At 31.8% G+C, this 27754-nt stretch overlaps 2 protein-coding genes across 4 annotated transcripts in view; one reads left to right on the forward strand and one right to left on the reverse strand.

Annotated features, from left to right (window-relative positions):
- The window catches only part of LOC134685657 (leucine-rich repeat protein SHOC-2-like), a 24072-nt gene extending 12345 nt beyond the window's left edge, over positions 1-11727 (reverse strand). Inside the window, exons 1-9 of the mRNA XM_063545611.1 lie at positions 11378-11727; positions 10555-10855; positions 7184-7321; positions 6747-6815; positions 6268-6297; positions 4783-4968; positions 2973-3068; positions 1062-1182; positions 154-262 (exon numbers count right to left, since the gene is read on the reverse strand). Coding sequence (XP_063401681.1) covers positions 154-262; positions 1062-1182; positions 2973-3068; positions 4783-4968; positions 6268-6297; positions 6747-6815; positions 7184-7321; positions 10555-10800 — 995 coding nt within the window. The 5' untranslated portion in view covers positions 10801-10855; positions 11378-11727. The remainder of the gene's footprint in view (positions 1-153; positions 263-1061; positions 1183-2972; positions 3069-4782; positions 4969-6267; positions 6298-6746; positions 6816-7183; positions 7322-10554; positions 10856-11377) is intronic.
- On the forward strand, positions 8211-27754 carry LOC134685658 (large ribosomal subunit protein eL32-like). Of its 3 annotated transcripts, none has more exons than XM_063545612.1 (4): positions 8211-8292; positions 23833-23933; positions 25558-25710; positions 27573-27754. In XM_063545612.1, the coding sequence occupies exons 1-4, from the start codon at positions 8226-8228 to the stop codon at positions 27729-27731; spliced, it is 480 nt and encodes a 159-aa protein (XP_063401682.1). In that variant the 5' UTR covers positions 8211-8225; the 3' UTR covers positions 27732-27754. The 3 variants fall into 3 exon arrangements, with proteins under 3 accessions (XP_063401682.1, XP_063401684.1, XP_063401683.1); XM_063545614.1 differs by lacking the exon at positions 8211-8292 and adding an exon at positions 17473-17567; XM_063545613.1 differs by lacking the exon at positions 8211-8292 and adding an exon at positions 17770-17793.

Consider the following 27754-nt stretch of genomic DNA (forward strand, 5'->3'; position numbering starts at 1 on the left):
AATAAACATGCTTGGGACAACTAGTTTGGAACAACGCTAATTGTCTTTAATTTCATAACAGTAGATTTCTGAAATGCCTGTCAAGTTAATATGTACATGTACAATGAATATACATGATATAGACAATGTCAATAAAATACAGTGGCGCCTTACCTTAAACCTAATCTGGATAAATTCTTCATATTTCCTATTGTTTCTGGAATATCAACTAATTCATTGTGTTGGAGATCAAGGGAACTTAGATTTACACAATTACCAATTTCTGAAGAAAAGAAAAAACATTGAAAGGGAACACAGCAATAATGGTAATACACCCAAGCTAAAATTTGTAATAATGCAAATACAATAACTTATTTGTCAGTTGTTGATATTTTTGTATGTTTGAAACTTCAATAGGTTTTCAAACACATTGATGGACAACTAGTATCAAAAAAGATTGTCATCAACTTATCCATAATCTTTTTAAAATGGTACCTAACACTACAGGTAGATAACTCTGTAAAGTCAGCTTAACGTTTCAATTACGTTGTGTTGTAAAAGGAATATTAAGCTTCTCAATGATCAAAATTGGTGTTTGTCAAATTGCTATATAACCAGTGTATTTTTTCTAACAAAATGGTTGGTTCTAATTTTAATTTTTTTTATATTTTTGTTAAAGTGTAAAAGTAAATATTTAGAATTTTGTTTATGAAAATTAAACGAGTCAAATTAATTTTAGTGAAAGTGTTGGGTACCACCTTAATAACTTATAAATGAATAAAACAAAATCTTAGTACATGACACCATTTGAAACATTAGTAAACTTTGAAATCTAGATAAAATAATTTCATATTTGGGAGTAAGCAAATATTTTTTTATGTACAATGTATTCGTATGAACTGATTTGGTTTAGCCTGTATTTAAATCAACAGCAACATGATATGTGATACAACTGTACTGAGCAAATCTGTAATCTCAAATTCAGAAGTGTTACCATTGTCAACTAAACAAAATTTTTAAACTGTGTTTCTATTTTTTGGGAACATATTTAAACTTGTTTGAATATATAATAATTAACTCACCTTCTGGTAGATGTTCTAAGTGATTATGTGAAATGTCAAATGTGACTAAATTGACTAATTTTCCTATTCCTTGCGGAAGCTTTGGTATTTTATTTTCTCGTAAACTTAAAATCTGTAAATTCTGAAAATAAAGTAGCAATGAATTACTTCAACATTTATAAATTAGGATACATCATAATCTTAACACTTTAAAGCTGTTAGACCCCTACTGTGTGGTGGCAATAATATAATGACCTCACCAGGAAATAGTTTTTTGGCCATAATGGCTCTTCATGCAGACAGAGGTTAACCGTATAATATTTTTTTCATATTGATGCATGTGTCATCAACATAATTATGGCTTTTTATTGTCAGGTTTCTCAGTTTCAAGTGCAGTTTGGGCCCAAATACATAATTGGATAAAAAAAAATCTGGAGAAAAGGCTTCTTCACTTCATGGCTGTTTTAAGTTTTGTCATCTGGTGAAAAAAGCATCAATTTTGTAGAATTTTGACTCTACTTCAAGACCAGTTATTTCATTTTTTGTTGTTGCAAATACATCACATTTCTTAATTACAGCTCTTTTCATAATGCTAGCAAGACAAAGATGTGTTTGACTTGCTTGCTTTGTTTCTATAAATGTTTGCTTAAGCATTTTAATTAAGATGAACATCTGCAAACAATATAAATAGGCAGAGTTTAAGCTGTGTTTAGATAAATTTGATTATTTGGTTATATCCAATCAAATTTAAATATAAAGAATACAAGTTTAAATCCGCCGTTTTATATTGTTTTCAGATGTCAACTTAACTGCAATGCTCAAGCAAACTTTGATATAAATAAGGCAAGCAAGTTGTACAAACCTTGTCTTGTTAGCATTATGAACAGTAATGTGTCCATAGTACATGGATGTCCCACACCCACTATCAATTTCTATGTTCAGTACACAGTGAACTTGGGGTCAAAAAATCTAATTGGCATTAAAATTAGAAAGATCATAGGAAACATGCTTATTAAGTTTTAAGTTGATTGGACTTCAACTGCATCAAAAATTACCTTGACCAAAAACTATAACCTGAAGCGGGACAGACAGATGGACAGACCAGAAAACATAATGCCCCTATGCTATCGTAGGTGGGGCATTAAAAGCTGTAAGAACTTATTGTTTGAACTGCTTCAAATAGCCTATTGAACTATTTGTATGTAGCTTTCATTATGAACATCAGCAATTTAAAACACTGTTTTCTTGCTTTGAAATTTGCCTTGCTCAAAAGTTTAGGCTGTATAATATATAAGTATACTTTAAAATAACTTTAGTTGGTATCAATTATCTTGGTTTTAAGGCGAAAACATATATTTATGGATACTGGATTTCTTTCCTTTTTGTTTGCAAGCTGTTATGAAATTTGTATTCAGTATTCATTAGCATTCATGGTTCACTATTACCATGAAATCTACAATAACTAGAATCCCAAAACTTATAATGAATCCATACATATCCCTAGTACATTCATTTTCAATCCCTAATTAATTAGTACTATTTTTTTGTATGTTGTCTGTTCCATGAATAACATGAATAAATTTTGTGTTGGAAAACATCAATGTTTTACCCTCAGGTTAAATCTTAAACAAGAATGTGTCCATAGAACACAGATGCCCCATCCACACTGTCATTTTCTAAGTTCAGTGGACCATAAAACGGGAAAAAATTTGGCATTAGAATTTGAAACATTATATTATAGGGAACATGTGTACTAGGTTTCAAGTTGATTGGACTTCAACTTCATCAAAAACTACCTCGACCAAAAACTTGAAGTGGGACAGATGAACAGACAAATGGATGGACGGACAGGCGCACAGACCAGAAAACATAATGCCCATAAATTGGGCATAATGAGTTATTTTTTTTACTTGTAAAAGCTCCACTACTTACTGTTAAATTCCTAATAGCATCATCTACATGTCGGATTCTGTTGAATCGCAAAAATAATGTTGTTAACGATCGTAATTTGTAAACAACTTCTGGAATCTGAAAAACATAATGTTTTGATATGTGAGACTTCTAAAATATAATTAGATGAACAACTTACACAGGCTAAATTGATAACTAGTTTGAAGTATATCATATAGCAAATTATAGAGTTGCATTCATGACATCTTTGAACAATCAGTTCTGACTGTGACGTAATAATATTTTAAGAAAATATATTGGTAAATGCAAGAAATTAAAAGTCATATATATCGCTGCATGTATTTCATATAAGGTTCAAGTATTAATTAAACATACCTTTTGACATGAAGTTTTGCAAGTCACTTCACATTTTCGGAGAATTGAAACATGCATACTATGTACAATAATATACACTTTTCATATCTATATTATTACCCATAGCTTTTCTTGTTTAAAAAATGTACATGTACATGTATTCAGATTTGCATCTGAACTACTTTTTCAAAATGTCTTATTTCTACATATTCTTTGGATAACTGCATTTGATTGAAATTATTTAAATGATATGAAGTAAATAGTAACCAGAACTTATAATTTTTTGAAGGATAAATGGATTAACCATACTTTCTTTACCAAAAAACTAGCTTAGAAACTGATAGAAAGACATAGCTCACCATGGAGGATTTATGTCATGATTGCAAATAAAATATAAAGAGTTAGTATATCTTAAAATTACACCAGTTGCAACCTATTCAGGTCAGGATCAAACCTTTTTTTTTGCAATTTGTTTTGTGATTACTGTGATTACTCTTTGATCAGCATTTGTTGTCTTTATAATAATTTTGAAGGAGGGGGGGGGGGGGGGGGGGGGGGGTTATGAGTCAAGCCATTTACAACTATTTTTTTCATTTCTTCTTATGATGTAATCTACATGTAACTGTCTGTCTGGGGTTCAGACTAAGGATTTTTGAAGGTGAGTCCAACAGCAAGATGAAGATATTTTATTGCAATATAATTTATCATTTTAGTCCTCATGACCTATTAAAGCAATGAAATGACATTAAATTCACATTTCTTTTAAAATTTTGCTCTAAATGATGATATTTGTGTTTAACTGTGTTCAGTTTACACAAAATATTCCATCTTGAATCAAAATTAGAATTATTCTTGATGCATCTTTGGACTCACCAGTTTTGAAAATGGTGAGTCCGGACAGGTTTTCATGAGTCTAGGACTCATGAACTCGTCTTAGTGAGAATCATGAACTGTAACATTCTCATCAAAGGCTAGGGTAATGTAAATCCACAAAAATGCTTAAAACAGCCATATTCTTAAAATGGCTGTCATAAGTCACCATTTCAGAATCTAATGCATTCTGGGTAATATATTGAAAAGCGTACACCATTACATTGTGATTGGTTTAAAACGTTCTAAACAATTGAAATTCAACCAATGACGTAGAGCAATTCTTATTTCAATGTACGAACAATGAGATTACCCACAGTCCTCTGGTTTGTGAAAAAGGAAGTCATCCACCTGTTCTTTATTGGTTCTTTTAGGTTTCCATCAGTCACATTTATTTTTTGTTTATTGTTTTGTACATAATATATGTGTTTGCTTTTTTTCTTGTTTCTTTTACATTTTGGCATGATGCTGACATTTAAAGGAATGGGTTTTGATCACTTCTTTTCCTTAATCCTTTCATTCTGTGAACAATAAAAAAGACAATACATGTTTATCTGATCATTCAATTCAAATTCTATAATGCTTGGTCTAACAAAATAATTCTTACCTCATTCAGCCTATTGTGTCGGAGATCAAGAACACGGATCAGTTTCAGATTTTCAAGAGTGTCCGGTAAATTTGTCAATGAATTTTCACTTAGTCCTAACTTGGATAAATTTGTTAAATATCCTATTTCTGATGGCAATGTTCCTAATTTGTTACCATACAAATAAAACTCTTGGAGTTGTGTTAACTGAAAAGAAAGGATAAATAAAACATTAAAACATTTATTTATCATGCATGTCATGTAATGCATAATTCAATATTTAACCCTAAAAACTAACTTGTTTTACATGCACACCATGACAAGTATAAAAATCGTGGTTTCTATCCAACGCAATCATAGGTTTGAGCATAGTTTCAATTTAGACTTGTTTATCTTTTTTCGTTTGGGCTTATATCATATTTTTCCTCCGATTTATATGATCCGTTCATCCTATATTGACTCTTAAAATTCAAGAGTCTATCTAAAAGTGATGGTAAATTTTATATGGCCTTCCAAATACCGTTTCAATACCTAAAATCACTGAAGAGACATTTATTGTTGAAATCCAGATTTGGTGTACAAAAAAATATTGACACCTTATGTTTGTGGCATAACATCTTTTATACTGCAATCAGCTAGTTTACTGTACAGATAAAGCTATACGTATAAACGTTAGCTTTATACGTCAATGACCCCAACTGACCTATAAGCCCCGCCTCCTTATTGTATTTCATCAACAACATCACGTCACGACCATGACAACGTAAAGTAACAATGGTCAAACTTTTTTCAATTTAAACTTTTATGTCTTCAAATTGGTTATTTATATATCATGTTTATCAAATGTTATTAATTAAGTTCATTTTCCCTTTATAATTCCTTAATACGCCAATGTCTTACCACCTGGACTACGCTCATAGAGAAATACCCCAAAATGGTACCTCAAGAGGGAAATTCTAATCACTTTTTTTAACAATTTTTGTTACATGTTTTTTTTCATTTTCATTTCTTTTTTTCGATTTCAGTATAAAAACAATATACGTATAGTGTCTTGAAATATGAAATTTATTTGTATGAGGCTTAGAAACGGGAAAATGCGAGGTTCTACCGAGCATTTTCCCGTTTCGTGCCGAATACAAATAAATTTCATATTTCAAGACACTATACGTATATTGTCTAAGTATCAAATTTATATTAAGATCCATTTTGTTTCATCTTGTGATCAATTTTATTTGGCAATCACCAATGGCAGTCCGGCTGAGCAGGGTTAAAGAACATCAGTTGTTTGAGCTGTTAGTCAAATTTATGCATTTTGTTTATAAAATATACTTATTCACTTTTTTGGTCTTTTGGAAAATGTTGTTTGTGCTGTATTTAGACCCTTCTTCAACGAAATTTGTTTTACATGCACACATTTAAAATTGTGGTTTTTATCCAATGCAATCATAGGTGTGAACGTAGTTTTCAATTTAGACTTGTTTATATATACTTAATATATATACTCACCTCTTTTACTAAGCTTGGAATTACTGTAATCTGTAAAAACAATACACAGATAAAGTCAATAAAGTTCCAATTTCTTTGTATCATGACCAAAATTGTATTTTTGGTTATACCATTGTATACATGTACTTTGTTGGTAAAAAAGTGTGGAAAACTTATTTGCCTGAATCACGGACCTGTAGACAGATGGACGGACTGTAGAAGTGCAGACCGAAAGTCCCCTTTATCTCTGCCCATAGGGGACTAAAATATTCATTTTGCATCTTTGTCTATGGACAGTGAAATCCATGGATTTAACTCTTGTAAAATCTAATCAAGACTTTTCACAAATTGGTTATTTTATTGTACATGTAGAAAATTCCGTTAAATACAATTTAATGAAATTTCTGATCATGATTATTTATCCAATTTACAATGATTTACAATGAAACATTATGTATATATTTTTACTACAAAAACATGCATACAGTTTTAATGTTTACCTGTGACTTGCTCAAGTCTAATCTCTTTGCCTCCTCTTCTTTACATTTCTTGAACTCCTTTGCAACATCCTACAAAATAGTTACAGTCGTAATATAATTTATAACCAAGAATATTCAGTCACAAATAGGCAGACAACCCTCAACCCTTGCTTCTCATTATCATAAAAAAAAAAACTCAAGGTGATTCATGGACACAGATTTTAACATATATTGACCATGTTGACGGGTTATCTACTAAACATCCCATCTTGTATTTTTTTCTGTGTACAACTTACTTTAAAAAGATAACTTTTAAAATGGGGCTGCATTTCAGACTGAATACAAATATTTAGGACTTGACAAAAATAAAAGGTAATGTACAAATTGTCCTCCCTGTATGTCCTTCCACTAGGACCAAAACTTTCCAAAATTCATAAAACCTAGGGTTGTATACTTACTAAATCAGCTTTAAGTGTAGCTTTCTTAACAGTAGGCTTAGGATTCTTCTGTCCAGGTGTTTTCACTGTAACCTCTTTCTGTCGAATAGGATCTAGTGAACCGATACTTCCAGAACTTGCCTTTTTATCTTGAGGATGCTGTAAATGCATAAATTTAGAATGCAAATTAAAAGTTTGTTGTTTCTGACAGCAATGCATGCTTGAATCTTTCAAAGCAATCTGCCAAGTTTTCAGTCATAGCACTTGATAACATTTTTATGACTAAAATCATGAAAATAACAAGGGGAAATTAAAATGATTTATATTGCTAATTCATGAACTTGTTTATCGGTTGACCTTTTTCCATATAAGTCATACCAGGAAATATTAAATCTATTTCAGTGAAAGTGCATACAACTCATTGGAGTTGATTCATTGGGAACACATCCTCTTTTCCTGGTAAGCTATACTTTCAAAAATTTATAAATTCTAAGCAAATCCTACAAACAGAAAATTTATTTACTCATATTTTTAACATGAACTGTGATATAATCTGATTTTTGTGGACATTTGTTTTAATTCTTCCTTATCTTATTGTTGGTATATCTCATGTATCTAAATGTTTTTAAGTATATATATAATATTTTTTTATGTTATTAGTACATGTAGTATACATGTATGTATATTGTAAATTCAGAATTATTGTGTTCATTTATTATTGTAATTTTTTAAGAATGGACAAATATAGATATATATCTATGCAAGTTTAATTATTATGATCTAGAAAAATCTGTATAAAAGTCTATATTCCAGTTATTAAAATGCAAGTTTTTATTATTGCAATTCCACTCACATTAATCGCAATAAAAAAAAATTCTCAATTTAATTTACAGTTAATCTCGTTACTAATTTCCATCTGCTATTACTCATGTGTTCTCCTTCAAATGATAAGTACATGTAATATGTGTGATTATGCAATAACTTTGAAAATGCACTTTAATCCATTATTATCTTCACCCATAGGGAATATAGACATTTAAACCATGTAGTAAAAAATAAATAAATGGAGAATGTGTACATGGGATGCCTAGCTTTTATACAACGTTATAAAGGGACATCACTGAAGAATGGTAAGAGTGACCCTACCCAAATTAATACTTGATCTGAGTTTTGGGGTAATAAGCTTATTGTGTATAAGTTTCATAACATTTGGTGAAGGCAAACTTAAGTTAGAGAACAGAAACCAATTTTGGGACACACATACATTATACAGGACAGATGGACTAGGATAAAACTTGATATCCACTTTGCTTCAGCGAGGGCATAAAAACGAAAACATATTGAATAGAAAAAAAAACTTGAGTGAACTTCAACAGACAAATGAAACATATGTACCAAATGAAGATTTAAAACTCAGAAGTTAGAGTGACTGGCAATGTAAGGACAAAAGAACGAGGACGTCAAACAGTCTTCAAAGCATTACAAAGAAAACTACTTTAGACATTCCAATATGAACCCCACCAAACCAGGTATCCACTTGATGTGTTCTAAAAGTGTAAGCAGATAGTGCTCTATATGTGGTATCTTTGGAATCTTGGACCTCAAATTCAAGTATCCAACTAGAGGTAATGCAAGCAAAATTATTTCAAATATTGATACTAGCTTCCCTCCTCAAAAGGCAATTACAAACTTTGTAATTTGCTAAGGGAAACCCAAAAAGTAGTTCAGGTCATACAAGCATTCTGTGAGTATTGTATGGCTATACATGTACATACATATGTAGTTAAATAATAAAAAATATTTAATAAGACATGATAAACATGAACATGTATCTTCTAACTCTTTTCGTCATGTCCGTCTGATTACCGCATCAAATTTATATGTGTGCTCAGTAATCTTTTGCTTCACAATATCTAATTAATTCAATTTAATTAGGCATCACATGCCATTGGCGTATACAAGGGGAGGGGGGGGGGGGATTTCCAGGGGTTGGAACCCCCCCTTATTTTTTGCCCATCAATGCATTTGAATGGGGACATATAGTAAGACCCCCCCTTTTTAAAATGGCTGGATCCGCCCCTGCTATTAACAGTAGCAATTCAGTCTATGTAGTAGGTTTTGTAATTCAATTGCTTTATGTTTACAGCTATCTACTTTGTTAAAACATTGCTTCTAGTTTTATAAAAAAAATAATTAAACCATTCATGCCATTTGGTCATCTGAAAAATTAAGATTCTTACAGCTTGTATCACTTCATGAGAAATAATCTAAACTTCGGCTCTTTTTTTTCGTTTGCACTGAAAAGAGGAACAAAGTATGAAGTGGTTGTGGTGCAATACACCTTATCGCTATTGAGAAATTTGTCTTGCTTGAACTTTAGATGTCATACAACATTCATTTTTTCATTGTGGCGTCAAGATATTTTCTATTAAGACTTCAAAATTTTAAGGGAACTTTAGTGATGTCCAGTAAAGGCGGACAAATACAATAAAGGTATTGAGCACCTTTCCATTTATGGCTAATGAATATGATTCAAATCTGGATAATTGCAAAGGGCTGATCTGTTCACTCATGATCAGGGTTCAATATAAAAGCCTAAAGGTTGTCTGATCAGTTGTTATTTTGACAACCCTACATGTTAGCTGCACTGCACATTCAAATTGGACAACCATTTTTTTTCTTCTGACAGTAAGTCGAAGTATGGAGTTGCTCATAAACACTTAGGCTTGAATCAATGATTATAATTTGGTGTTAATGACCACATAAACTAGTTTATCTATTCTTTGTAGATCATGTATTTTTTCTATCTAATAATATGGATCTACATTGTATTTTTAAGATATTTGACAATCAAAATACTTTAGTGTGATTACAAATATTTAAGTCATGTGCCACATGTAGTACTCCAATCAGATCTCTCTATTTTTTATGGGTAATTTATGAATCATGAATTTGAATGTTCACACACGATCGTATTATTTTTTAGCTTCAGTCAAAAGAGGAAGTCAAGATCATTTGTTGAATACTTAAACATTGGAAAGAAAAATTTAAACTGAATAATTTCTACATCTACAATGTACATCAACAAACATGACAAATGAAAAGAAAATAGCTGAAATTAACTCAAGATAATTTAGGCTTATGAGACCAGAGACAGAAACTTATACCGCTAATTATTCAGAAAATGTTATTATTATCATGATTATGATAAATTTCTAAATGGAATAATAAACAAAAATGTAATTAAACTTTACCTTTCTATTTTAACCCTGACCCTGATGACATGCAGTAAGCATATTTTATGCATAAAAACTTTTGTACAAGTTTTAACAATCTAACAAATGCTAAGGGTACAGAACTAAAAATAATATGTACATCTGGCCTTGTTATACCTTTGATATGTCTCGCTGAATATCCATTTCATCCAACGATGAAGACATGTCATCTAAATCATTGGTATCACTAGCAACACTGACCATTGTAGCTCCAGCATGAGCATATTCCTCATGGTCAAACGATCCTGAACCGGAGCCTGAGGACCCCATTCCAGGGCCTGGAAAAGGCATTGCTGTTTCACCAGTATAATCTGCCAATCTCTCAGCAGCAGCAGAATTTCCTGGTTTACTTTTCCGTGACATGTGCTTCAAGTCATCACAATTTAAGCATTAGTTGAATATTGTCCTGTTAAATGTTCTGTAGAAGTGTTTTGGAAATGAGATATATAATGTTATAATGTACGATTGTATCAATTAATGACCTTGATCATGCAAACTATTTGCAGAATCCAGGAAGTTAGAAAGCGACATTTGTGAAATATTTCAATGCACTTAAAAATCACATGTTTCTCACAGGTTTAGAGTTTCATTTGGAGAGTTCAATGTCAAAATAATGAATATAATCTGTACTAGAAGAAAATTGTTTATCCTCGTTTTTTAAATCCCTTCACTCAGAATTTGTAATTGTACTGTCAATTAAAAATTCTGTAAAAATTATCTGTGATGGTACAGTCATCCGATATAAGTGGGCAAAACTTCAAGGAATGATATCACCATGAGATCATCAACTCTATTGTAATGGCATTTTTTTACGTTTTACTATCATAAACAGTACGAGATACTGATTAAAAATGTCGTATATACTTTGACACGTTCAATTTAAACTAGCATGTGTGCATATATGTAATAATATGTTTACAATGTAACATTTATGACTGACTATTATGTGTAAAATAAAATGACATTGTCATAAAAAGTGTTTTTGTCCACATGATGGTTTCTCACGAAGACATCCATAGATACGAAAACGAGGTTGTGCCCTACTTTCTCTGATGCATTTTTACTTGTCGGATCGGTTCGTCTTGGAATGATGTTTTGTTTTTGCACTCAGATTCAACATTTTGCAGTGCCTCACTAGAATGTTGGAAAATGATGTAATGTTATTCTTCTTGCAACAAATCGAAGGCAACACTTATTGTAATAAAATTTGCTGTCAAGTTTACTTTCGGTTGCAGTCGACATAAATATACTGGGTTCCAGATGCGTGACCGAAATGCGCAACGGTTATTTCGAAAGAGGATGTGACGCATTGTCCGCAAATGTTGGGAGATTTTCAAATAGTGAAATATTGTCAAGTCCCAGATTAAATTTTACACAAATAAAACATCTTCGGTTTGCTCAGAATTGTTGACTGCTGTCTAAAAGTATATCGTATAAAGTATAACTGTTATATGTCGGATAGGTCATAATTAACTATGTCACAAAATGGGACATTTGATAACTAAAATATTTGACACAGTCTGTTGTATAATAGTCTCAGTTTTTGCAGTGAGTTTTGTCCGGGACTACTATACACAGTACTAACTTTATTATTCTAATAGTCCCAGGTTTAACTTTTGTCTAATTTCAGTTTTGCAATGAGTTTTGTCAGTGTCAACACGTATTCTTCAGTAAATATAAACACAAATTTCAGTTGGAATATTTCAAATATAAAATCGCAATAAAACAGATCATCAGTGGTGATTCTCAAATGTGAGCCATCTTAAACATGGGACTATTTTACTAACATTATATATGATTTCCCAGCTTAAATCACCTTAAAAAGTGCAACCATTAAACTTCAAGTGGAATTTTTGTCCGCTGAGTCAGATTTTTCCCCGCGCAATTCCCGAATATCTTTTTTGTTTTTTTGTTTTTCGACGCTGTCAGAGACATGTGTAAAGCAATATTCTTTTCGGGAGAAATATTATCCGGCGGAAAATATATTACAGAAGTTGTTGTTATCTTTATCCGGAGGAAAATATTTAAATATTTCACTATGAAATTATATCATCCATTGCCGTGAAATTATATTGTTTAGTATATAAAAAAAAAACACTTAATCTTCGCAAATACTATGGACTAATAACATAATTAATAGTGTACTTGAATATAAGCTAAATACGAAAATAAATAAATAAATGTATTATAATGGAAAAGAATTTCACTGGTTATAATTGAAAATACTGATATCCTGAAATATTAAAGGGACACCATAATAGCTATCAAATTTATGTTCACCGATATATGACTCTAATTCTCATATTTGTTTTATAACAATGTAAAACATTAATCTAAATTATAAAAAGTATAGAATAAACAGTGTGTTTGTGTCATTTTGGTCTTTTGTGGATAGTTGTCTCATTGGCAATCATACCACAGCTTCTTTTTTATATACAGGACATTGACATGATAATATGCATCTTCGTTTTGTGTGTATTTTAGTCTAGACGCCATCTAGTTAAGTGTCGGGTTGACCTAACGAATACCACAAATGCCCATATAAGCGATAATAAATATAGATATAAATAGATAGCGGAACTCGTGGAATTGGATTCTTCTAGGTCTATTTAATTCCATTTGTAGCCTAAACCTATATGTTAATCGTCATTTTTACCTGTAAATGAATGTTTGTTTTAAGAAATTTACTAAATTATATATATATATGTCTCTGACGCTATCAATCATTTTTTTTATCGTTCCCTATAAAACACTGAGTTGCACCGGGAACACTTAGTTTTGAGGGGAGACACTTATACATTGTATTAAACGTGTGTTATGTGGATTAGCCACTGAAATACAGTTTATGTCACATTTGCTGCATTTTTTTGTAAATCATGAATTCTGCTGTGTTCTGATTCTATCTATCTATAATTAACATCTTTCCAAACTGGTGATACAAGCCAATTATCAATACACATGAATATAAATAGTAATAACCCGATTTCATTGACTCGTATAATATTTGAAAATTACAGTTCATCAGTGAATATTTTGCAGCAACCAGTCCCCGAATTTTATTTTTCAACAACATTATGATTAGAAAAACCTACATATGTATTTGAAATAAAGACTTGATGTCTTTGATTGTTTAAAACAAATGGATAATGATTAAAGACATTTGGCAACTGTATATGTGCTTTCTTTGAAGGAAGATATCTATGCCGAGAAATAACATGATCACAAATGTGGACAGTGGTGCACGCTGAATAACACGCAAAATGTCTTAGTATGAGCTGATAGACATAAACGCAGCAGCTAAATAGAAGATGTGTTCCATCCACACTTATTATTATATCATACAGATGTGTTCTATCCACACTTATTATTATATCATACAGATGTGTTCCATCCACACTTATTATTATATCATACAGATGTGTTCCATCCACACTTATTATTATATCATACAGATGTGTTCCTTCCACACTTATTATTATATCATACAGACGTTGACCAGATCACATGATATTTTGAGGAAAAAACATCAGTATTAATATTACAGAAATTTAAAATTCTATTGCTCTGATACTGAAAAAGATCTTTACAATATTCATGATCAAAGTAACTAAGAGCATGCCAACGTTCATAAGAATACCACATCTTCTTTTTTATATGGTCCTAGATTTGCAAAAGGTTGACGTTTTACATGTAAAAAAGCATAAAACGAAACAACATTCAAATCTTTTCAGGGGCCTCGGTGGCAAGTTACATATAAGTTTGAACAGCTATTTGCTTCCAACAATGTAATTGTATTAGAAAAACTATGTAAATTTATTAAGAACGTCCGAGAGAAGGTCGTTTCTCCAGGTTTGAAATTCTTAGTATTACTTTATACATGTATATGTAATTCACACATGCTATATAAGTTGTATATTGTAATATGTATATGTTCTCTGTAACAATTGTTTTAAGAGAATAAAGTATTCATTCATTCAAATCTTTCCATGGGCCTAGGTGGCCGAGTGGTCTAAGTAGTTATTACTGTAATCCGACTTGACAGACCACACTTATATACCTAATGTTTATGCTAAGGGCTGTTATAACGTGCCTTTTAGTACTTAAAACTTAAAACTTTTGTTTTGACTCATTCATGTAATAACATCTCCGTTAAACAACAACACAAATTCAGTGCACAAACAGATCTAGAGCACAAATAAAGCCGGACCGACAAATCACGCTTTTATTAAGAACAGGGTTGGTTTTGTTTAGATGTTGAAAGCAGGCTACATATAACCGCTACGTAGCTACTACGATATTGAAACCAACCCCTGCTCTTACAGGCCCGTAGCCAGGAATTTCCAAAGGGGGGTTCGTTTGACTCACAAACTCGACTTTAACAGTCACAATTCGAACAGAACATCGACTTTAACAGTGCTTATTTGTTTTCAAGGGGGGGTTCGTCCGAACCCCCCGAACCCCCCCTGGCTACGGGTATGTCTTAATGAAAGCGTGATTAGCGGTTATGTAGCTGCTTTCAATATCTATATGTATGTGTGTGTAGCAGCTAGTTTATAGCTACACATTCGATAGTCAAAATGTACGTAGCACTACGTAGCAGCTACGATACTGAGCGCAGCCCAGTAACATGATTGTATTAGACAATAGCTACGATTTTGACAATAGAAGTTGATTTTTTTTTTAAACAATTCCAAACATTTACAAGAAAAGAATATACTGAAACACATATAGAAAAGCACTTAGTAATTGTAAGTATTCTAAACGAAAAAAATATACAATATATTTGTATGTATCCATTATTTCCATATTGTTCAATAAAGAGAGAATTTTATTTCAGAGAGAAGAGTAAATAATAAATAAATAAATAGATAAATAAAAGCAAAACCAAAAGAAAAGAAAAATCAAAAAATCAAAAAAAATCCCTGAATTTTTGATTTTTCGCAGTAATATTTTTGTCTTACGATATACCATTAAATAAATTCGGCAAAGTTGGTTTTCCATTGTAAATAATTAATACAAACACAAAACGGATATTATCAATGCATGTGTATGCTACTTTAGGCACAAAACACTGAAGAACAAAAAACAATAAACGACATATATCAGTTTATTATATGAAATACATATGGCGGTGTGAAGAAGGCTAAAACAATATACATGTACAAACATAGCATAGGGCAATGCTAAGTTGATTAAGTGTGCATTATTTAGTAATGGAAGCTAGGGTCCCAATAGAGGTTGGCAGTTTGAAAAGGCTTTGTTTTTAAAAAAATACATTTTTTTCTAGTTATACCCGTTCTGACTCTGTTAGAGATCGATCATTTTGCATAGGCTGAGAATTGTATGGTCAGTAATGTTATTCGGGATGATTTTATTTTGCTTTATAAAGCATCAAAGATAGTTAGCTATAAAAAAAACCAATAGGATTACAGAAGTTTTCAATAAGAAGCCGCAATTGCTTAACTTGATCACTGGTGATGCTGATAGCATGATATGGTCGGTCGTATTTGGTCTTTTTATCGTTAATAGACGACTGACTAATTTAGGACAGGGGGGTCGAAGAGATCTCCATCAAAACGGTGTCATTGTGGACATTTTTTGTCAATCGAAGACCAATTCGTGTGCAAGTAGCTTGGTATTCCGGTTTATATCGGAAATGTTGGTATGCTGTCTAATGACGATTTATATAGATTAATGATTAATCTATATACCGATATATATCACCGTGTTGAAGTCCTATAATGGTTTACTTTTACAAATTGTGACTTGGGAGTGAGAGCTATCTCATCAACACTTTTGCCACATCTTCTTTTATCTATCTATATATATATATATTGTCTGATTTCAGTTAGATATCTCTATATAAAACATTCCCAAACTTGTCCTTCCCCCAAACGTGTCTGTACCCCCCTTCCCCCGCCCCCGACGTATTCATTTGCCCACACGTGTCCTCAAAAGCCACATATCTCCCATACATGTCCAATATCACTTCCCCAAACGTGTCCGAAAATTTGATATAAAAAGATTAAAGACGCACACAAAAGACGTAAATGCTGGAGTATTTTGGCACAATTACTGGAAATTTACAAAGGAACAGAGTTTAAAGAAGAAAATCCTAAATTTGTTAGAATTAGTTTGTGCAACCACAGGCACTTGTCTCAAATCCCCCCCCCCCTTTTGTACCTTAATATGACATTAAGGTATATAGGATGTTTTTTAGACAAGTGCCTGTGTGTTCAACGTGTTAATTCATATCCAAATAAGTATACGTGAAATAATTAGTTTGACTTGCAATATATAGATGATCTCTTTCACTGTTGATTGCGTAAAGCCCAGACGAGGCACAACTATTTCAGACATATTCAAGACGACAAAATATTAACAATAAAACATAAGGTAGATCTAAATATCTATTCCCACGGCCTGTTGCGGATTTAACACCCCCATTATGCCAGGATATGGCTTTAAACGTTAACATCCAACAGTTCCAAAAGGATGACCAACTTTGGCAAGGATTTAACTGTGGGTTGGAAGAAGACCTGCTTAATCCTTTTTCCTATTCTCCATTCACACTTTGAGGTAGGACAATAGATGCAATTGTAAATTAAAAGGAATAAGGTAGATAAGATAATTTTTATTAACCAATCATGGTGCCCAAAATTTGAGCTATACAATCAAATGAATGAATATAGGCCAATAGAAGAACAATAACAAAAAGTTATTAAACAAAAACTATATTGGTGGACATGTGGTTACATGAAGGTAAAAAAAATAATTTATCAAAATGAGCATTTGAAAATATGGACAATATTATTAAAGCATTATTAAATTTTCAAGTGCTCCAATGTATTCAGGAGCTAGTCGGTCTACCGGAAAGAAGAGAAAGGTACCAAGATTTTAAAAAAAAACATGGCAAATACGTTCATATTCGTGTTACATACAAAACCGTTCAAATAGTAATTGGTAATACGAAAACTAGTCGAGGAAACTATACATTTATGTATAGTAGTTCCGAATAGTACGTGATTTGTCATGTTTTTTTAGTCTCATATACAGGTTATTAGGCGCACCCCATTTCGAAGACAGAGTTGTCTTTCATACATAGCTTCCTTTTCCGGTAATATCTTAAAGTATGTCTGTTATTGAAATTATTTTAAAATCCAAGCAAATCTGTTATTAAAATACAATGTTTTTACAGAACAAATCATACAATCTAACACTTTGTTCATTAAGATGACTTTTAAAATATTCAAAGCCCTATTTCCGCTACATTTTAATCGTATATATGCACTTAACAAGAAACCCATGGTCAACATTGATATCTAGAATTCTTCTTGTAGTGCTAACATTTAATGTGTCAGTTATTATAATGTTATTGTAGATTTAGTTAAGACTTGAACACTACGGTATAGCAGAAAAAAGATGCACACATTTTTAATATCCTTATGCAAGTTCTGAACCGGAGGACGGACCAGAGGATTACATTTTGCAAGATACTGAGAAATGATGTTTTAATGTAGTATAATTTTTATTAAGCTCCACAATCCGGCTTCCTTCATCAATTAAAACTGGCCGCCACGAAATAGTCGAAATGCAGTGTTTAAAAGTGGCGTTAAACGCGAAAACTCGAAACATGTCGGAAAAAAGCTCTACAGAGCTTATGTTGTATTGTTATATGTATAACCGACTTTAAATAAATCTTTTTATGCTAATATTATTTTATACAAATGTATGTGGCAACCTATGGCTATGATAATATCCGAATGGTGCTAGCCTACATATGATTTGTTTTATGTCAGTTGTGTTATTGGAACAAATTTTAAGCCAACAGTGATGATAAAAAAACACTGATGTATTCTGATGTGTATGTTTTAATTTCTGAAATTGGCTTTCTGTTTTGTTTTACATTTATATAATATTCAGTATGACCCTTGATCAGGTTGGGTATTCGAACAACCATTTAAAGTAATGACCCACTCTTAATAGGGTAATTTCAAGTGATAAAAAAAATTCTTTTATAAAACAGCTGTAAATAGATATAGGAAGATGTGGTGTGAGTGCCAATGAGACAACTCTCCATCCAAATAACAATTTAAAAATTAAACCATTAAAGGTTAAAGTACGGCCTTCAACACGGAGCCTTGGCTCACACCGAACAACAAGCTATAAAAGGGCCCCAAAATTACTAGTGTAAAACCATTCAAACGGGAAATAAATCTTTTTATGCTAACATTATTTTATACAAATGTATGTGGCAACCTATGGCTATGATAATATCCGAATGGTGCTAGCCTACATATGATTTGTTTTATGTCAGTTGTGTTATTGGAACATATTTTAAGCCAACAGTGATGATAAAAAACACTGATGTATTCTGATGTTTATGTTTTAATTTCTGAAATTGGCTTTCTGTTTTGTCTTACATTTATATAATATTCAGTATGACCCTTGATCAGGTTGGGTATTCGAAAAACCATTTAAAGTAATGACCCACTTTTAATAGGGTAATTTCAAGTGATAAAAAAAATTCTTTTATAAAACAGCTGTAAATAGATATAGGAAGATGTGGTGTGAGTGCCAATGAGACAACTCTCCATCCATCCAAATAACAATTTAAAAATTAAGCCATTATAGGTTAAAGTACGGCCTTCGACACAGAGCCTTGGCTCACACCGAACAACAAGCTATAAAGGGCCCCAAAATTACTAGTATAAAACCATTCAAACGGGAAATAAATCTTTTTATGCTTACATTATTTTATACAAATGTATGTGGCAACCTATGGCTATGATAATATCCGAATGGTGCTAGCCTACATATGAATTGTTTTATGTCAGTTGTGTTATTGGAACATATTTTAAGCCAATAGTGATGATAAAAAAACACTGATGTATTCTGATGTTTATGTTTTAATTTCTGAAATTGGCTTTCTGTTTTGTCTTACATTTATATAATATTCAGTATGACCCTTGATCAGGTTGGGTATTCGAACAACCATTTAAAGTAATGACCCACTTTTAATAGGGTAATTTCAAGTGATAAAAAAAATTCTTTTATAAAACAGCTGTAAATAGATATAGGAAGATGTGGTGTGAGTGCCAATGAGACAACTCTCCATCCAAATAACAATTTAAAAATTAAACCATTATAGGTTAAAGAACGGCCTTGAACACGTAGCCTTGGCTCACACCGAACAACAAGCTATAAAGGGCCCCAAAATTACTAGTGTAAAACCATTTAAACGGGAAATAAATCTTTTTATGCTTACATTATTTTATACAAATGTATGTGGCAACCTATGGCTATGATAATATCCGAATGGTGCTAGCCTACATGTGATTTGTTTTATGTCAGTTGTGTTATTGGAACATATTTTAAGCCAACAGTGATGATAAAAAAACACTGATGTATTCTGAAGTGTATGTTTTAATTTCTGAAATTGGCTTTCTGTTTTGTCTTACATTTATATAATATTCAGTATGACCTTTGATCAGGTTCGAACAACCATTTAAAGTAATGACCCACTTTTAATAGGGTAATTTCAAGTGATAAAAAAAATTCTTTTATAAAACAGCTGTAAATAGATATAGGAAGATGTGGTGTGAGTGCCAATGAGACAACTCTCCATCCAAATAACAATTTAAAAATTAAACCATTATAGGTTAAAGAACGGCCTTGAACACGTAGCCTTGGCTCACACCGAACAACAAGCTATAAAGGGCCCCAAAATTACTAGTGTAAAACCATTCAAACGGGAAATAAATCTTTTTATGCTAACATTATTTTATACAAATGTATGTGGCAACCTATGGCTATGATAATATCTGAATGGTGCTAGCCTACATATGATTTGTTTTATGTCAGTTGTGTTATTGGAACATATTTTAAGCCAATAGTGATGATAAAAAAACACTGATGTATTCTGATGTTTATGTTTTAATTTCTGAAATTGGCTTTCTGTTTTGTCTTACATTTATATAATATTCAGTATGACCCTTGATCAGGTTGGGTATTCGAACAACCATTTAAAGTAATGACCCACTTTTAATAGGGTAATTTCAAGTGATAAAAAAAATTCTTTTATAAAACAGCTGTAAATAGATATAGGAAGATGTGGTGAGTGCCAATGAGACAACTCTCCATCCAAATAACAATTTAAAAATTAAACCATTGTAGGTTAAAGTACGGCCTTCAACACGTAGCCTTGGCTCACACCGAACAACAAGCTATAAAGGGCCCCAAAATTACTAGTGTAAAACCATTCAAACGGGAAAACCAACGGTCTAATCTATATAAACAAAACGAGAAACGAGAAACACGTATATATTACATAAACAAACGACAACTAAAGTACATAAGTGCACATATTTACAAAATTGAGTTCCCCCTAAATATTCTCTCTAAAATTTCAGGCAGAAAAAATTGCTTCAGCTTTACGATGTCATATAGGAAGGTGTTGAAGATTTTTTAAGAAGCTTTTCAAGACGAGATAAAATAATTTGAACAAGGGAATAATTTAGGGGGATTGTTGCCAACCAGTTAAAGGGTGTAATTGAGTGGACAGTAGCAAATGTAATTCAGGTCGATGTTTATTTTTTCACTAACAGCTGGATTGAAAGAAAAGTACATTTAACTTTTATGTCTAGTGAAGCCAGGTCTTAAACTTATTCCAGCTGCACAGTTTAGTCTGCACAAAAGTTTTTGATGTTTAAATACAGCCATTTTTGTCAATTTGTTAAGATGAACGATAAACAATGTTCTAGCTCCATTTGGCACCTTACGATAATATCTGCTGGAAGGCGTTACATTTGATTAATTTTAAATGACAGTCACATTTGTGTTATCTGCACATATTTTAAGCCAACAATGATGATAAAAAAACTTTCCCTCACACTGATGTATTCTGATGTGTAAGTTTTATTCTGAAATTGGCCGTTTGACTTCTGACACATTATTAGTTTCAGTGTGCAATTGTTCCAAATGTTGGAATTAATAGGGTGAATAAATTTCATATAACCAAGGGCGAGGCAAATTTTGAAACATTATTTGTTATTGAAAATGAGAGGATCCCCTCTTAGGCCACGGTTTTTTAATTTGTTGGTTTACGGATTTTCCCCATAAAAAAGTCGGGTCGGTTGGGAAAAAAAAATATAAAAAATATCTTTCAAGACAGAAAAATATGCAAAATAGATATATATTTCACCTTTCTTACAATATGTTTAATATGCTATTTTGTTATCATTTCTTAACTTAAAGTTCGATGAAATATTATTGCTCAGTTGTCACAAACATTGTTTGACATTGTTTAATAATTTCCCGTTAAAAAGGGGAGTTGCACGGACAAAGACGAAATTGAATCGTCATTTCACAAACAAGAAAAACACATTCGCGTAACTCTTAATCAATTCCAGAAAACTTAATGAATAATGATCTCCAAGCATGAAAACTGAGAAAGAAAAAAATGTAAAAACGTCTTACGAAAATAAGTTTCAACACAAAGTGTCGAAAAACGTAATAGACTCGTCCACTGGAAAAACGAGAGATCGGGTTAATCTGTTGTCATGCATTCCCATTTTTATCCAAATGGTCGATATATTTTTTATTTTCTATGAAACAAGAAAAATCCAAATGATTTGTTAGCATTCAGTACTTTAACTGATGTATTCCACCTGTCCACATTTGGACAAGTCTATTTCTCTGAGATGATGCATCTTACAGAATGATGACAAATAAGGGAAACGAACTTATGGTGTAATTGGTTTTAAACACAGGATTCGTTTCGCAAAACAAGTTGTGCTAACGACATTTCAAGGTCAGTTATAATTGATTTGTCGATTTATAGAAACGTAAACTGGAAGTTTTATTTTTTCACATCACTTGTTTGTGATATATGCATTTGATTTGATAAAAAAAATATTTTAATTATTTTTCAGGGATAATGCATTTGTTAGGGTCAGCGGGAATAAAAAACCACGAAAAGTCAATTTTATTTTTATTCTGAAAATCGGCAATCGGGTCGGCGGATCCGTAAACCAACAAATTAAAAAACCGTGGCCTTAAAGAAGTTAACCAAAATATATTGAAAGTTTCTTTCTACAAGTTAAAAAGATCCAAGTTTTCTATTTTATTTTCTACAAAAGTTATAACCCCCTTTCTTAGGGACAGCCCCTTATTAAAGGTATACATTGTATCCCTCTTTTGGAGGTTGTTCTCTACCTGTTCAGGCTGTTGATCTCAGTATTTGATGACTGGCCATCTTATTAATTACTTTTCATCGCAAGGCATTGGATCTGATTAATTTTACAATGATATTTGTGTTATTGCACAAATTTAAGCCAACAATGATGATAGAAAAACTTTCCCTCACACTGATGTATTCTGATGTGTAAGTTTTTATTCTGAAAGGGCTTTATCTTTTGACCAACATTTATATTTATCCAGTATGACCAACATTTATATTTATACTGTATGACCCTTGATGTCATAATTTGCAGACTGGAAATCTTAATTACCTTTCACCTATAATTTTTTCATAATAATCAGTATATAAGGTGGGCTATATAATGGCACAATAGAACAAATTCCGATTTTTGATTCTTTGGCATTGACACTTAAATTTGTGAACATTTTAGAACCTGATAAAACAGTTCATTTACAGAAATCTATAGTGTCATGTTGTTTTTAAATGCATATACATGTTCACACCAGGCCTAAATTAAAATATTGTTTGTTTCCCCAATCCCTACCCTGCCAAGCCAGATGTAAGTAGGTAGGTAGGGAAATTGTTTTATTTTTCCAAAAAGATTGAACATTATCGGACGATCCGGCAAGCTTGAAAATCCAAAACGAATAAAATAATATTTGACTTAGTTTTGACAATAAAATTTTATGAGTAGAATCAATTTTGCAGGGTTGGTCGGGATTGGGGAAACAAACAATTTTTTTTTTAGGCCCCAGGTATCCAATCAGAAAATATAGGAAACGGGGCTGGTGTCAAAACTTGAGGAACAATTAATGAAAAGTTTGTTTCACTGGGTTTTAAAATCTGCCTCCCATCCCACCAAGTGGAATAAGGCTGCGATAGATAGTGATATGGATCCAGATTCAACCTTAGTACCCATTGTTGAACATTTCTCATAATTTGCACTGCAGTTTCAGATCAAGATACCACGGTGTGATCTTCCCAAAAAATCTTCTGAAGTTTCATTAGTATATTGGAAAAGAGAAAGATGCCACGTAATATTTAAAAGCTCTGGTGTTTAAATTAAGTGTTGATATAAAAATAAAGTAAACATAATTCTTTGGTCAGTGGTAATAGTCCATGTATATATCTATGCAGTTGACTACATTAATCTGTAAAAGAATTAACATTAATATTTTCATTTTTTGTTTTAGTTACCAAAATGGCGATCCGACCCCTTGTGAAAAATAAACAGTTGAAGAAGAGAACAAAAAAGTTCATCAGACATCAATCGGACAGATATGTTAAAGTGAAGGTAAAGTAGTACATATATATGGTGATCTTATAAAAACTACTAATCCACTGTTCACATGCAACCAAGATTTGACAAGTCAGGAATAACAATCTTTTTTATCAAGACAGATAAATCCTTAGCAAATTTACTATAATGAGCCATAAATGATGATAGAAAAACTTTCCCTCAACTGAAATAATTTGATGTGTAAGTTATATTCTGAAGTTGGCTTTTTATCAATATAATATATCTCATATATTCAAGTCACAAAACATTGTTACACATGTCAAAAAATTATATAACTTTTGCAAGGTGCAGGAATCTAACATCTGTTATAAACATGAATTAAAGCTAGAATGACCTTGTTCAAGTCATTTAAAAAAAAAATGAAGTTATCTCCCATTGTCAAGAATTTTAGGTCAATCAACTACAACCAATACTTCATTGACATGATTGACAATGCAATATTTAATTTTACTTCCCACTGATAAACTTTACTCTTCTGTGCTTACAAGTACTTTGCTTTATACAGGTTATCTAAATGCAACTTTTACTTGTTCTTGACAAATGAAGGCTTTATGTTGAACCCTGTTTACCAAAGATAGTTAGTCTTTCATGCTTTCAGTCACTGTTTAAGTACTGTTTGCCCAGGCTTTAAGAATGCAAGTTCGAATAAAAAGCCAAAAATGATGATAGAAAAACTTTCCCTCAACTGAAATTATTTGATGTGTAAGTTATATTCTGAAGTTGGCCATCTTTAAACATGTGTAATCTTCTCAATTTTATGGTCCCCTGAGCCAAGTTAAAGTTTTAGACATCTTAGAATATTGGTACATATTAACATTTTCAGATTTTAGAGAAAATTCAATCTATTTTCCATTCATATCAGTTAAAAGGTGTTAAAATTTGAAGATCAAGTAGAATCTTGTTTTGAAATTAAGACCACCGTTACATAATGATGATTTTAGATACAATGTAGCTTCTTTAACACATGTATAATTTTTCTGATTTCATTTAACAATGTTTAAAGCCAGTTAAATCTTATAAAAGTGAAGGCAGAACTTTTTAACAGGTCTAAATGCAACTTAAGCTTGTCCTGCACAAATGAAGTCTAGTTAGTCTTGCATTCTTTCAGTCACTGTTATAAGTATTGTATGCATATATATATATACATTGTGTTAGCTGTAAGAATGCAAATTTAGAATAAAAAAAAAGCCCAAAATGATGATAGAAAAACTTTCCCTCAACTGAAATAATTTGATGTGTAAGTTATACTCTGAAGTTGGCTATCTTAAACTAGTTTGCCTTGAACTCCACTTATGGGGGTTCACATGTACATCAGAAACAAATTGACTTGGATAAATGGGTTTTTGACATATTTTGTTAAAAGAAAAAGACCAGATTTTACACATAACTTTCTGATTTTTTTTCTTGAAACTGCATGTGGTCATTTATGTATCCCCTTAATAGGTCTTTACAGTTGAATAACCACATTTTAAGGATAAAAGATGTACCCAAAGTATTTTAAAAGCAAAATATCCACATGCATTGAAATTTCCTCATCATTAGTTAATTGCCTCTAGTTATTCAATGTTTGTATTAATAGTATGCAACTAATTAACTAAACAGACTTTATCTTTTTCAGACCAACTGGAGGAAGCCCAAGGGTATTGACAACAGAGTCAGGAGGCGCTTCAAGGGGCAGTTTTTGATGCCAAATATTGGTTATGGATCAAATAAAAAAACCAAACACTTGATGCCTGATGGTTTCCAAAAATTCCTTGTACATAATGTTAAGGTAATCAAATAGGAGAAATTATTCCGTTTTAAATTTTTGTTCATCCCCACTTGACTTGTTATAAGTCCCCTACCAACGAAGTCAAAGGGGACCTAAGGTTTGCGTTGAGTCCATCTCTTTGACACATTCAAGAAGTTGTTTTTCCTCATAGCATAAATATTGAAAAATGCATTTATTATGGTTACAGTAGCAACTTTGGAACTTATTCTAAAAATGTTTAATTCATACCAGTGATATTGTTTGCCTTAAATTAATGGAGAATAAAGGCTTTTTCCCCCAGAGAAAAATCCCAATTTGAAAAAAGATGGCTTAAAATTATTCCCCAAAACACAATTTTTTTCCCAAACAGTGCAGTTTCAGAAGTAATTTTGCATGAATTGAAACTGAAAAATCACTTATTTAAACATTTTTCATGCCTAAAATGACTGTATTTGCAGATTTGAGGGTCTATATATGTATCATCACTGATAATAAGGGGTCTTATTCTAATTGAGGGTTTACCTCTTGAAATGGGGTCTGCACATTGAAGTTCCAGTCAAATTCATGGTTTATTATAAATTTCCCAATTTGATAAAAATGACGCATATTTTCCCAATAAAAAAGGGTAGGGGTAGTTTTGAAAAAAGCCAACAATATCACTGCATACAATAAGGTCTGAATAAGATGGCAAGTTAAAAATTTTAGACACTCGCCAAGCTGGCAAGTGGGATTTCAATTTGGCGAGTTAAAATGAAAATTTCCTCCCCAATTTTGCAAGTTCGAAGAAAAATAAGGTTTCACACACTGAATTGGTATATGATATTATCATGACGAGTTACAGACCAAGTTAGAAATTTGTTTCGCTCTGATGATTTTGTGCAGATTTATCGTCCTTGGGCTTTTAAATTAAAATAGCATAGCAATGGGGAATGTGTCAAAGAGCAAAAAACAGTCCGAGGCCACCAATGGGTCTTCAACACAAAGAGAAAAACCTGCAATCAGCTGGCCTCTATAAACAAATATGTTTTCTAGGTCAGTGAAAATGGACTTCACACTCAACACCTGAAACATGCAAGTTGGTCTATGGTTGAAGGTTGTCTCATTGTCAATCATACCACATTTTTCTAAATAAGCCTGGAAACAAAAATATTAATTCCAAAATTATTCAAATATTTTGTTGTGTAGTTTATACATGGTTAAGAACCTTCAATTCATGTTTCTTTGCAATTTTAATATTTAATATGAATAATTTTAAACTAGATGGGTTTTTTGGTGGAGGGGCAATATATTTTCTCTTGTCTGACCAACACAAAGTTAAGTATGCTTCAACCAAATGTTATGAAACTTATAAGTAATGCTTATTGCCATACAAAACACAGATTAAGTGTGAATTTAAGTGGCGTCACTTTGAGTGTTGTAAAGTTATATCCTTTACTGAATTTTTGTTGCCATTCTCCAACTTGAGCTTACCTGCATTACCACAAAATACAGACCAAGTTTGAATTTTAGTGTCTTCACTTTTACTGTTTAAAGATTTATGCACCTTTACAAATGGATAAATTGCAGAATTTTTCATTTCTGTTCTCTAACTTAAGTTTACCTCAATAAAATATTATGAAACTTATACACAATACCACAAAACTCCGATCAAGTACAAATTTGGTTAGCATCACTTATACCCTACAACAGTTATGTCCCTTTATAATTTATATGAAATGCAAGCTGGGGTTACATCTGTGTCTGGTGAACATGTCCCCCAATTATTTCATTTTATCTTTGTACACATTTTAAAAAATGCCACTTTTCAAAGAGTTTTATTATGATTTGGTAATTTAATGTAGAAAAAATGTTATTTACTTAAAAAAAAAAAATTCTTTTAATAGGAATTGGAAGTCCTTCTGATGCAGAATAGAACATTTGCAGCTGAGATTGCACACAATGTTTCCAGCAGGAAAAGGAAAGAGATCGTTGAGCGTGCTCAGCAGTTGTCTATCAAAGTGACCAATCCAAATGCTAGACTGAGATCAGAGGACGATGAATAGAAAAATAAATGTGGCTAAATACA

Source organism: Mytilus trossulus, chromosome 9 (assembly GCF_036588685.1).
Source record: "Mytilus trossulus isolate FHL-02 chromosome 9, PNRI_Mtr1.1.1.hap1, whole genome shotgun sequence".
In the NCBI taxonomy this organism is placed as follows: Eukaryota; Metazoa; Mollusca; class Bivalvia; order Mytilida; family Mytilidae; genus Mytilus; species Mytilus trossulus.

Bases quoted from the DNA above. Each gene is read 5' to 3' on its own strand.
- LOC134685658 (XM_063545612.1), top strand. From the start codon at position 8,226: ATGGAGAATGTGTACATGGGATGCCTAGCTTTTATACAACGTTATAAA. The intron at 8,293-23,832 runs GTAAGAGTGACC...TTTTTGTTTTAG, and splicing joins AGGGACATCACTGAAGAATG to TTACCAAAATGGCGATCCGA. The intron at 25,711-27,572 runs GTAATCAAATAG...TTCTTTTAATAG, and splicing joins TCCTTGTACATAATGTTAAG to GAATTGGAAGTCCTTCTGAT.